This window comes from Prenolepis imparis, unplaced genomic scaffold (genome assembly GCF_030444845.1).
Source record: "Prenolepis imparis isolate NDT839.2.m4 unplaced genomic scaffold, iyPreImpa1.0 SCAF_14, whole genome shotgun sequence".
NCBI lineage: Eukaryota > Metazoa > Arthropoda > Insecta > Hymenoptera > Formicidae > Prenolepis > Prenolepis imparis.
In genome coordinates this window covers 2,732,267-2,745,934 of record NW_028141172.1, presented here as the reverse complement: position 1 = coordinate 2,745,934, position 13,668 = coordinate 2,732,267, and the positions used below count along the sequence as shown (strand labels likewise).

Below are 13,668 nucleotides of genomic sequence, written 5' to 3'. Positions count from 1 at the left end.
TTATTTTATTATTTTATTTTTATTGTTTAATACGAGACGCACATTTCCCCAATCATTGAAGATACATTTTCTTAATAAGATAGCTCTCCTTGTGCAACTATATGTATTTTTGTCAACGTGTTTTATATCGCAGCTACTGCAAATTAATAACGATATAAAATGGAGAGGTCAAAAAGTTAAAAGAATTTTTTTTCAAATAGATTTTATTCAAAATTTTTCATCTACTTATTTAATCGCTCGCGACTAAAAAAGTACAATTTAATCAGATCCATGAACAATCCGTGGCCGAGGTGGACTGGAGTTATGCATGCCGACGAGATAAGCTATATTTTCGGGGAACCTTTGGACCCATCCAAACGTTATACTCAAGAGGAGAAGCATCTTTCAAAGAGGATGATGAGATACTGGGCCAACTTTGCAAAATCGGGGTAAGATTTCCATACATAATTTAATAATTCATTTGTAATTTTTTTTAATAAAAAAAATTATATTATATATATTAATATAAAAAAATTAATAATAAAAAATGCCTACATATATATAAATAATATAAATATGTTATAAATAATTGTATTATAATTTAAAAACAAGTAAATCGAGAATTTGAAACTGAATATTATATTGATTAGAGAATTATTGTTTCTTTTTCATTAATTAGAATCACCCGGATAGAATATCAACAAATATATTTTCTCATCAATCTAATAAAGCCGGATATGTCAATTTCATTATATTGTCCACGTCGCGGATTATCCGGCCGTAACTCGTCGATTCGCGTACCGTATTACCGAAATATCTCGAAATTCCCATTATTCGGAGATATTTCGGTGCCGCGTCAGGACAGGCGATATATTTAGACGTGTGATTTGTGTGATCGAACCAGGGATCCGAATGTGGGCGACGCCTTACGTGATATACCGTCGGCTTACTGGCCGCAGCACACCGTCGCTAATAAAGAGTACCTGACCTTGGACATCAATAGCACGGAGATCGGCAGCGGACCCAGGGTGAAACAGTGCGCCTTCTGGAAGAAATACCTGCCGCAGCTGCTCGGCGCTACGTGTAAGTACATTTTCTTTTCATCCCTTACGTCAATTTAAGACCCTTCTGTCAATGCAATAATTACACATTTTTAATTAAAACAAAAAATTGTTTTGGAGTATTCGTTCATTGATGAAGGGTTAAAGAAGGCGATCGGGAGCGATCGAGGTCTTTTATAAAAAATATAACGTAGATAAATACTCGCTCCAATTGTTGCTATCTTTTGAATGAAACCCGGTGATCGCTTTTGGATCGAATAATCGATCGCGCTCGCCTCCACCTGTCACAGATGCAAACGGGAATGACAGGGGGTTGAGATTCATCGAACCATCGAGGCCCTCGACTGCGTTACTTACTATACGGCGTGGATTGTCTTGTGTATGACACCTGTTGAGCGCCAAGTACGTTTGATTGTTCTCGCACGCTCGAGAACTGCTTGGGAGACATCGCATTCCTAGCTAGACGTAGACCTAGATATAATACACGTCGAACGCAAATACTCCCTGCTTCTCCTCCTCTCTCTTCTCACATACCTAGAGAGAGAGAGAGAGAGAGAGAGAGAGAGAGAGATCGGAGAATGCTCTTGCGTAACGTCAAACCGGACCGAGGAGACCAAGATTCCGAAGGTTTAGCTAGACAAGGGGTTTCTCTCGGAAAAGTAAGATGATGATCCCGCGTGTTCGAAATTCTCGTATCAGAGCAGAGGGTGAAACGTCGCGGAAATATAGTCGTACTTATTGTGTGTATATGAAGCGACTGCTGAAGCAACGCTCGAGTTTGCATCATTTATTCAGAACCGCTATCAAGTGCGCTTCGCCAAGTGTCCCACTTAAGGAAGGCGCTCGCGACTTCGCTCGACGACGAGAGATCTCTCGCGAGGGAAATCTTACGAGAGACAAGCAGTGTCCACCTCCTTTCAGACAGTCAGACAGCTATATTTCCGTCGCTCTTAACAGCCAGAGGGGGAGAGGGATGAGGGGGTGAGCCTTATTCGCGACCGATCGTTATTCGACGGATAATAATAATCGCGGTATCTCTCCCCTGTGTGATTATCGCGATTATTGTCGAAGATGTCGCGGAGAATTTTTTTTTGACATACGAAAGCAGTTTGCATGAATTATAATTGTTCAATTATTATACCGATTATGAATTCGATGAAAATGCGAGAGCGAAATAAATAAACGACCGTAGATATAGTATTAATTGTAAGATAAAGAAGAAGAAATTCTAACGTCTGCGAGGACAAAGAATTTTTTAATTAAAAACACCAAGAACAAGAGGGAGAGGGAGGGAGAGAAAAACTCTTGGAGATAAAAGTTGGCGAGTCTGAATGAAACGCAAACACGAGGGTTTCTTAATAATCAATTTTCAAATAAAAGAAAGAGGAATCGAGAGACGCGAGACGAGAGTTTTTCCCCACTTAAATCTTGACAATCCAATTCGAGATCCAGGACCCTCATCCCCAGGCGCGAATTAATTATTCGTATATACGTTTCTAGCGCAACCCCGCGAAAGCGGGGTAATCGTCTTTGCGGGCAGAGATTCATTAATGGACTTTCATATATACACGTTCGCGATAACAGTCTGAAATTTGTACCTGCTCGAATAAAACACAGCGTCGCTTTATATGATAATTATTACGATTACGGTATAAAGCACCGATTTCGCGCACGCCACGAAATTAAACGGCGTAGCGTGTCATCGCAGTCACGAAAGTAATGTCACCGTTTTATACGATGAATGTATTACACTATTATGAAGAGAAACGAGAAAGAAAGATGCATATACATATTTATATATACGCACATTTATATATCATGTATATATTTAATTAATTATAATTTATTTCTTTTTATAATTATATATATTATTACATATTATATATTTATATAACTATATATAATTTTATTATATATAATTTATTCATTAATTTGTATATAATTATATATATATAATTTGTATATTGTATACATATATATATATATGGTATATATTTAATTTTTTATAACTTTAAATTTTTAAAGATATATTTTTATAAATATATATATATATAAAACAAATACATATAAATATATTTAAAAAATATATAAATAATACATATAAATATATATATGGATAATATATATGTATATGTACATAAAAAAATTTATAAAATATATATATATATATATAATGTATATATAAAAAATTTATAAGATATACATATATGTGTGTGTGTGTATAATATACCCTGAAAGTTCTTTTTTTCTCATTTCACCCGCGCGACCGAGCGAAAATATCGTCCTCATTAGAGAGAGAATTCTATCGGTCCCTCGATACGTAACACCGTGACAGGAAAACGTCGGCGGGAAAAGGATCGCGATAACGAACCCTCTCGTAAATTTCGTATAACTTGGAAATAAGCTTTGTAAGGCGCGGCCGTTAAGACGCGAACGACGACGGGAAGGAAAGACACTATCTCGCGCGAGAAATGTCAAGAAACGCGTCACTGCTGCTACCGAATGTTGAATTTTATATCTTTCTTTTCCCCCGTCTCTTTTTCTCTTGAGAAAGAAATTTTAGTTTTCTGCTCTCGCGCAAACAGAACTTTTAATTTATACGGAATATTTAACCTAGTCCGGGCTATGAAATATATTTGTTTATATTCATCATTGGTCTCTATTTTTGTTAAAATCTGCAACGGAGAGAGAGACGATCAAAATGTCATTTTTTTCTAAACATTTTCAAATATGCAAATTGTAAACTAAAATGTAATTAAATTGTAATTAAATTCTAACGCGGTAAATCGACGAAATTTAATTTCTTTGAGGGATAACTTTTACATTAATTTTGTCAATAATAAATAACTATATATAAATACTCGCTGTATGTATTTGCAAGGTAAATTTATTTTCAACAAACCCTTCGCACATTATCTAGAGACCTCGAAAATCATCCGTTTCCCTGGTTACCAAAGAGAAAAAAACCCCGAAGGGTGCGAGTAAAAATTAAATTCATAAAAAAATATACTCTGTACCTAACGCGAATTAATTATAAAATACTATTTTGTGTGTGTTTTCTGTGTAATTAAAAGAGAACGCCAGATATGCGCGTTCAAATAAAAGAAAATGAAAGGAGAATCTCTCGGGCAAATTTTCCACTCGGAGATATATGACGCAAAATTAAAACAGAGCAAGAATTCTCGCTAGCAAAAATACGATTACATAATCGAATAATAAAGTATAAAAATCTAAGAAAAAATATTTATTTAGACTGTATATTTTTTCGATATTGATACATATATATATTTTTTTTAAATAAAAAGAAATTAAAATTTTGTCTAGACAGACTGATGCTTTCATCCTTCATATTTAGCAACAATAAAATCTCGACTGTCTCTCTTTTTATTAGAAATTTATTTGTTTATAGTTAAATATTTTTCCTTTGCTATTATTTGTAGAAAAATTTTGAACAAAAAAAATTAAAATTTTATCTAGACAGACTTACATCTCTCATATTTAACAACAATAAAATCCTGATCATCTCTCTTTCTATTAGAGATTCGCCAGTTGCTCATAATTAAATATATCTCTTTAATATTTCTATATAAAATATCTTTCCCTCTTTCATGTATTATATATATATTTATACAAAATTTATAAATACATATATATATATACAAATATACAATATTATAATATAAATATTACAAATATTTATACAATATTTATACAAAATTGAGAATCGAGACGAGATTCTTCGAAAGTGTTTCGGCGTTTACAGGGGTTGCAGTAGGAACCTTTCGTTAATTGCTTAGCGGTTTCGCGGTCTAACATCCACAAAGCCGGAGGAGGGAACGAGAGAATTAAAAGAAGGGGTGGAAGAGAGAGGATATGTGGAGGATAAAAAGGGGTTAAACGCCTGGGGGGTAAACGCGTTCTCGCGAGCCGCAGTTTAGACGAAGTTAAGGGAAGTTTCTCTTCGCGGCGACGTGTGTTTGTCTGCGAAACTCACTCGCCTCTCGCACGTGCAAAGGCCTTCTCGCGCGCGAGGATTCGCGACGACGCGGTTTAGACGCGCCGCGAGTTACTTACCCGCGGCATCGATCCGCGCCCTGCCTGCTGGCTACCACCACCACCACCACCACCACCACCACCACCACCACCCCCTCTCCCTTCCCCTCCCCCCGCTTCAACCCCCTGTGCTCTGCTGGTCCGATATACTACCCCCATTTACTCTGGCTCTCCGCTCTTGTTCGTTTTGTTTCGCTGCGCCAAGGCGAACGCGCGCGCGATCGAGAAGCTCTCTCCCCGTTTCCTCCCTCTCGACCCCACTTTTCAACCCCCTCGAGGGGTGGAAATCCCCTCGGCGCGTCGATCTTGCGACGCACAATGCGAAAATTTGCCTATCTCTGGCGATCTCTGAGAGAGTAAGGGATCTTTGAAAAGGCTACCCTGTATCTTTTCTTTTTGCTCTGAGATTATTCGGTCCAAAAGTACACAGAGAGAATTTTCTCTTTGAATTTACCCTGAAAATCATGGTGATCGTGGCACAATATGGTATGGAAAGAATTTTATGAGAATTTCTCTGATTAATATTTATCACAATAAAAATAATATCTATCACAATAAAATACCTATAAAATATTAAATTTTATTAATCAAACATATTTTATATTTTATTGTGATAAATATTAATTGGAGAAATTCTCATAAAATTCTTTTCATACCATATTGGATTTCCATCCCACGATTACCATGATTTTAAGGGTAAATTCTAAGAGAAAATTCTCTCAGTGTATAAATCAATGTGGGAAATTTAGATTGCTGTTTTGTTTTGGGAGAGTTTATTTATTTTTATAAAAATTCTTGAGACTGGAAATTAAAACGAGGCGTTAGATCGATTCAGCCTGGATGAAGAACTCGATCGGTCCAGATGTTAGTTGAGATATATCGCGTATATAGATACACTTTGCTGTTGCTTCGCGCGTGATTTGGCGCGAAACTCTTCGTGGTTTTTGGTAATTAACAGGCATATTGATATAAAGAATAATATATATGTATATTGTTTGTTAAGATTGCAAAAATATATAGTTTTGAACTGATAATGAAATTACACATTAATTAAAATTGATAACACTTCTCTAGATTTATAACTTGTATAGATTGTTTAATAGAAGCGTCGTCTTAAAATAAAATTATGTCTAAACAGACTGATTCTTTCGTCTCTTATATTTAGCATATTTACTTAATAAAATTTCGATTGTCCCTCTTTCTTTCTATTAGAAATTCACCACTTGCTTATAATTAAATATCTATCCTTCGCGATTATTTGTAGATTTTCTTTATTAGAGATTCGTCATTTAAATATTTTTCGCGATTATTTGCAGAGAAAAGTTTTAAAGAAAGAAAAATACGAATCGAACTGTTTGAACATTTTTAATAATGTAGGAATTTTAAATGTAAACAATTTGTATAGCTCAAGTGGACGTTGAGATTCAGAGGAGAATTTCATGAAAGCGGCATAAATAATTATTCTAAATAAAATCATGAGAAGGACTAATAAGAGCCCTTAAAGTGCAGATATTAGGCGCAATAAATTTGTTTTTAAATCTTTTTTGTTTTTAATTCTTTTCTAATTATTTCGAATGTTTCGAGACATCCGAATTTTCTGTCAGTTGATCTGCTGAAGATGATCCAAAGAACAGTCGGAAAAATAATTATAAAAGAATTTAAAAACAAGTTAATCTAATATCCTCTGCCTCTCAACTTAATTTTGTATTTAGAATAATTATTTATGCCGATTTAAAAATTCTCTTATTAGCCCTTTTTATTTTATACCTGACTTGGTATTTATACAAATATATCAGAGCTTTTTCAATTTATTATCATTATATAATAATTTATGCCGATTTCACGGAATTCTCTGGACTTTTCTTATTCGCAGAATTCTCTTATTAGCCTTGATTACACATCTGACTTTGTATTTATATACACATACACATAAGAGTCTTTCTAATTTATTATTATATAACTATTTATGTTGATTTTATATGGAATTCTCTGAACTTCTCTTATTCACAGAATTCTCTTATAATATATTAGCCCTTTTGATACCTGACTTTGTATTTATATATACATCTCAGAGCCTTTTCAAAATTTATTATTATAATTAATTAATAATATATTTATATATTAATTAATATATTAATATATATAATATATAATATATTATATTTTATTATATATATTATTATATATTATTATATATTATTATATATATATTAATTAATATATTAATTATATAATTATTCTAAGATGGAGACCTTTTTGTTACAGCGAAACTGGAGGTCGGGTCCAAGGAGACCTGCAGCGGCACCAGCCTCGCCGACTCCGGCGCGACCCGGCTACTCCTGATCTTGAGCCTGTTATTGACCGGCCTCACTACTCTGCCTCACATCCAGCACGACGTCAGAGGTATCGTCTAGCTCCCGGCCGCCGGATCGGTGGTCGGCCGTCGAGCCGCCGTCCTAGCCCCGTCGAGCATCAGCAGCAACAGCGGCGGCCCGTTTTCTCCCTGAAGAAGAGGACGAACGCGCGCGCGAGCGGACGAAAGAAAGGCGCGAACGAACAAATGAACGAACGAACGAACGAATGAATGATCGGGAAGACGACGGCACCGCGCGAGAAACAGACATATCAATAGTAGACGAGTGCTCGATCGCCGGGGGATCGACGATGAATTCAATAAACAAACACGCCCGCGTCTGTGAGAGAGAAAGAGAAAGAGAGAGATTGGGACGGGAGAATTTTGGGGAGAGATCCTTCAGGGAACTCGGTGGAATCGAGCTCGACTCTTCTTCAGGATCTCGAAGGGGATCGAAAGATCCTCGGAAAAATAGGCGACAACGAAGGACGACGAGAGGGTAAGAGAGAGATAGAGGGAATTAAACGAAGATTACTGGTCTCTTATATAGCGAAGCGGAAATGATATGACTCGAAACTATCGGCGAAACACTAATTGCGGAAACTTAATTGCGCTGATTAAAGTTCCTACTCGGAGTCTCGTCACTCCCGAGGTTTGACGCGCGTTTTCGCGCAAACAGAGCGAGGTGAGAATGTTCGAAGACACGTGCGAGATTCCAAGACTCGGATGTCTTCGCGAGAGGATTTTAAAATTTCAAGACTTGAGAAAATTCACACGTGCTCGAGAGAGAGAAAGAGAGCGAGGATTCGCGTCACCGGAAGTTATATCACGGTGGGAATTCTCGCCGCGTCGTAAAACTATCGTTACGACCGCGCTTCTCTCGTCTCATCCGGGACGCGGGGAGATTGACGGTTTTTTTTTTCTTTTATATCATCCCGTCGTATATCGTTATGTGGGTCACCTCGGTTATACGGGGGGAAAGGGGGGTTTTATGAACACGAATCGCGTCACGTTTATTACCGAGACGTTATCCCGCGGGATACGACCAGAGCGATGATGTACAAGGTGTTTCACATAAATAAGATGCAGACCGGTATTTCTCTTAAAAAAACCATCTTTTTCCTTTGGCAAAATTTCCGGAGATGCATCGCTTTCGAGATATCTTATTTCTCACGTCATCTTTGTGTTATAGAGAGAGATTCAATCTAATATTATAAAGAATCTAATATTATAAAAAAACATCTATTTTTTTATTAAACTTTTGAAATTTATAGTGTTGAGTAATTTAATAAGATAGAGAAAGAATATATTCTTTTGTTAGAAATTTTGTTAGCCCTTTGTCGGAAAATATATACTTCGCTGACGCAAGGGAATTAATTGTGTGAATTTAAATAAAATTTCTTAAGTATTTTTTATTATAATTATTTTAATTATTATTATTTATATAATTAAATTATTTTAATTATATATTATTTATATAATTATAATTATTTAAAATTATTTTATTACATGTAAATATCAGACTTTATTATAATACAATGACCAAAACCATTTTGCAATGGAAAAAGATGCTCATTCTTTATAATAAGAAATATGATAATATATATCTATATGGAACACCTTTTATATATCGGATGCAGATGTGTACTTGGACCGAGAGCGACCGAAGTGAGAGAGTCGTCTGGAATGTGAGACTTCTGTAATTTCGTCTCGAGTCTCACTGGACCCGCAGAGCTTCTCTTGCAATATAACGAGATCTACGTTGAAATATCTTTCAAAAAAAAAAAGTGGTCCACGCTTCGCTTTCCCTTATTGATATGCGCCTGAGCCTGTTCAGAGAGGGAATCAGTTTCTGCTCGATGGGGGAATATCGAGTTCAAATCGATATATAAATGAATCGCGTTCCTGCTTCGTATAAATATCACATATCTAATCTAACGTGACAGTGTTACATTAACTTGATATATCCGCGATCGAAATCAATCTCAACATTATTTGCATTGTTCCATTATCGATCGATAATATCTCACGACCAAGTGACAAGCGTTTTCGCTCTTATCGCGCTTTCGCAGAGATTTCAGTCCCCGATTAAATGATAGATATCGAAATTCGCGCGCAAGATTAAGGATCTTGTTTGAGGATCTCTCTAACGGAGTGGGAATTATTTCTCCTCGTTGGTCGCAATGTGCACCAATGCATCCGATTTGTACTCAATACAGCCGAGATGAGGGCGACGTCGCGTGAAATTGCCGTCGGTCCCTCCTCACCCCCTTCATCCCCCTCCGAGTGACAGACTCGGCATTTTCGCGATCTATCTCCGCATCTGTTATGTGTATGTATATATATATATATATGTTATGTGTATGCGTGTACCTACATATATATCATATTATATATACGTACGCAAAAAAAGGCAATAGAGTGCGGAATTCGATCTACACGAAAAAAAAAATTTGACAGCTCGCAGATTTCCAGATTTCCCGATTTGCTCCTCGTATGCGCGAGAAAAAAATAATGGGAAGAGAGGAGAGACACGATGTGTTATATATTTATTTTTTCACTCCGATCGGAGAGCTAAAAGCTCGAATTTTCGCGCGATTTTTCAACGAAAATTAATTAAGGCAATGATAATCGTCGCGTCTCTTCAATCGCCGAATTCACCAGCGTCAGCTGGAATATTTCCAGCAAGGTTCGCTCGCTATTGATTTTTATTTCCGCTTTTGTCGGTGACAAAAACTCCCCGTGGACATGGAAACTTTGAAATCCTCGCTTCGGTATATCTCGTTCGATTTTTTTTCCTCCCGCGAATCGCCATCAATCACGCGCGCAATTGTCAAAAAAATAAGAGACTCGAAATTGAAGGAAATTTTTTTCGCTTCCAGAATTAATTTATTCTTTTTACGGACGTGAAGGTTTCGTAAATTATTATAAAAAATTATGCTTCGCTTCGAGGGTCGTCCTTGATTGAATCCTGATGAAGAGAGGCCGGATTCCACCGAGATTTCCGGGGTCCCCTTGGGCCCACAATCTAGCTAAGCTAACTTACAATTAGCTGTACAACAAGCATTGTTATACAACGTAAGTAGACATGTAAAAAAAGAGAGAGAGAGAGGGGGGGGAAGAGAGAGGAGAGTACTCGCTAGTTCGCAGTAAGAGATAAGAAAAAAAATGTTATTACATAAGACAAATGGCAAATTAAAAAAGAAGTTATAGAACGATTTATCAAGAAGTCTGTACAAAGGACTCTAAACGATTATAATAATCCGACGATATGCGACGTCGTCCACGACACAAACTCGAGCTTCGACGGACCCGAGGATCGTCGAGATCGATCGAACATTATAGCGAAAGTGAGAGAAGATGTGTGTATGCGTGTATGTATGTATGTATATGTGCGAGTGAAAGAGAGAGAGAGAGAGAGAGAGAGAGAGAGAGAGAGAGAGAGAGAGAGAGAGAAGGAGAAGCTAAAATATATCAATTGAAAAAAATAATAAAAAAATATTAAAAAAATAAAAAAGATAAGAAAGAGATCGCCTTGATTGTGGCTCTGTGTGCGTAATTTAAGGATGTATAATAATAATAAGACGAAGGGATTCTATTTCGCCGGTTCTCCATACACGAAATATCGAATAATTCATTAGGCGTCATTTTTACTCGTCTTTTGTCCTACGAAGAATTAAAGAAAAAAAAAAAATATATATATATATATATATGTGCTGCGGAGACCACACACGTTATTATTGAGAGACGCGAAGAAATATCGATATATCACGCTAATAATAATAATATAATAATAATAATGTTAAAATTAAAAATTAACACAATAGCGATAATAAGACAAGACGAGATGATATCAACAATGATAACAACAACGGTGGAAAGCGACGATAATGAGATGGTGATAAAATATAATAATATTAATTATAATAATAAAATGTAAAGTTAACGAGAGATAATGTTTTAATGATAATTTTAATGAATAAACAGTAGCGCGATAAAAACGGTACTAGGTATATAAATATAATAGTGACGAGAAATTATAAATAAATCAAACAATCGATTTCGAGGTCGAAGGGACAAAAGTGTCTGAGAAAAAAGAAAGGACTCGAAATCGATCTTCCTTCGGTTTTTCGCGTCGGTACCTCCGAAATTTTCCATCTCGGTATCGTCGTGTTAAAGTTGCACAAATATATATCGGCGAGAAAAAGGGAGATAAAATTTAATATATTATATATATTAAAATATATATATCATTTTCATGCGATATTCTGAATAAAAATCCGGATATCCGGATTTAATCGCTGAAAAATCAAAAAATCGAGCGTACAATTTTCCATTCGGAATTTTAGAAAATTGAAGTTCTTCGCAAAACATCAAACGCTCTTATCAAGCTATATTTATCTCGGAAGTTATCCGAAAGGATCGGATATTCCTCGTCACGAGGGGCCGCAAATATCCGGTTAACTTAATATCCGGAAACTAATTACTATCCCGATTATTACGAATCCCGACATCCGGATTATATCGGAATCTAATATCCGAAGAAATAGATTTACCCGGGGAATCCGCGAAATTAACTCGGATATATAATTAATAAATTAACAATTCGGATCCTATATACTATTTATTTCGCTAATAACATTATCGGCAAATCGGACAGAAGAGTCGGATTGCAGAGCACGGTGTCGAGAATTTTGTCGAAATTATAATAAATAACGATATAAAGATGCGAAAAAAATTAATATATGAAAATAAAATAGAAAGGAGAAACGCGCGCTCTCTCTGTATTTATTTTCGCGTATAAGTTTCACATATAAGTCGCGTCATATAGTGTGAGGTCAGAATATCAGCAAATTCGTATTTAGCATCCTAGGCATCATACGAGGATTCGCATCGATGTTGTATGTGTTATATATGTGTGTGCGTGTGTTGTTTGCGCGTTCTCTCTCTCTTGCATTGTCTACGCGTGTGCGTATCAACGGCACCGATGATAAAAAAAAAGCAACAATGTATTTTCGAGATTACAATCGCTTTTCAATTCCTTATTTTTTAAATCGACGATAAGCCTTCGAAAAATCTCGTTGTGATAATCTAATCCGTGTAATTTTGTTTATTTAACATTATACATATATATAAATTATATATATATATATTTAATATATATAAATATGTATAAGTTATATATATATTAAATATATTATAAAAATATATATTAAATATATATAATTTATATAATATATTAAATATATAAAATATATACAGATATAATATTTATAATATAATATATATAATATTCTATTATATAATATATATAATAGATATAATATATTCTATACATTGAATGTATAATAGATATATCTGTAGAATGTTAAATAAATATAAAATTACGTCGATTATATATATATATATATATATATATATATATATAAAATCTCTATATAAAAATTCGAAATAAATAATATTTCTCCGTAAAGTGGTTTCTTCGGTAAAGAAAAAGCCACACAATATAAAAGTTTTTCTGTAAAGTTAGCTTCAGGGAATATTTTTCATGCGGTGCCGTCGAACGTGCGCGTGTCGAGCACACGACAGATAAATCGCAACTTTCCGAAAAGAAAGTATAAGAACAACAAACGGAACGAGACGAACTTTGAGCGAAAAGTTATATATCGGAAATAGCGATTATCGCTATCGAAGTTCGAAGTGTCGAAGCGATCCAATATAAGATATATAAGTGCGATATATATATAAAAGTCAGCTGTCGTATAAGAAGCTACCTCTTTTCCGAGTATAAAAAAAAACAAATCTCGCTGCTTGTATAAATTTCTTAATCTTACGATATAAAATAAATCTTGCGTAGCGCGAGTGGAGGATGAAGAAGACGAAGAAGAGTCAACAACAACAGACGAGAGAGAAGGAAAAAGCGAACAGACGCGAGAATCGCCGCGGACAATCCACATTTGTTTCTATACGCAAAAAGAAAAAAAAAAAAAAAAAAAAAAATTAAACAAACAGACGCGGCGCGCGAGAGGACCAAGTCCTCTTCTATATCGGGCTTTCTTAAGCACCGAGAAGAAATATAGTTCATCGAGGATCGTGTGGTTTCGACAAATAGACGGATAAATCTCTCTCTATATAAATATAATATATATATATATATATATATATATATATATATATATAGAGAGAGAGAGAGAGAGAGAGAGAGAGAGAGAGAGAGAGACA

The 13,668-nt window shown here is 35.3% G+C and overlaps 1 protein-coding gene across 3 annotated transcripts in view; it reads left to right on the top strand.

Annotated features, from left to right (window-relative positions):
• LOC145945437 (acetylcholinesterase) overlaps positions 1-13,451 on the top strand; it is a 34,639-nt gene extending 21,188 nt beyond the window's left edge. For 2 of the 3 annotated variants that reach the window (XM_083054440.1, XM_083054441.1), the window contains 3 exons: positions 267-428; positions 884-1,062; positions 7,359-13,451. In XM_083054440.1, the coding sequence (XP_082910566.1) occupies positions 267-428; positions 884-1,062; positions 7,359-7,507 (490 nt within the window). In that variant the 3' untranslated portion in view covers positions 7,508-13,451. Of the gene's footprint in view, positions 1-266; positions 433-883; positions 1,063-7,358 lie in introns of those variants that run through there. The other variant, XM_083054443.1, reaches the window with a different exon arrangement.
• Positions 13,452-13,668: the final 217 nt, after the last annotated feature.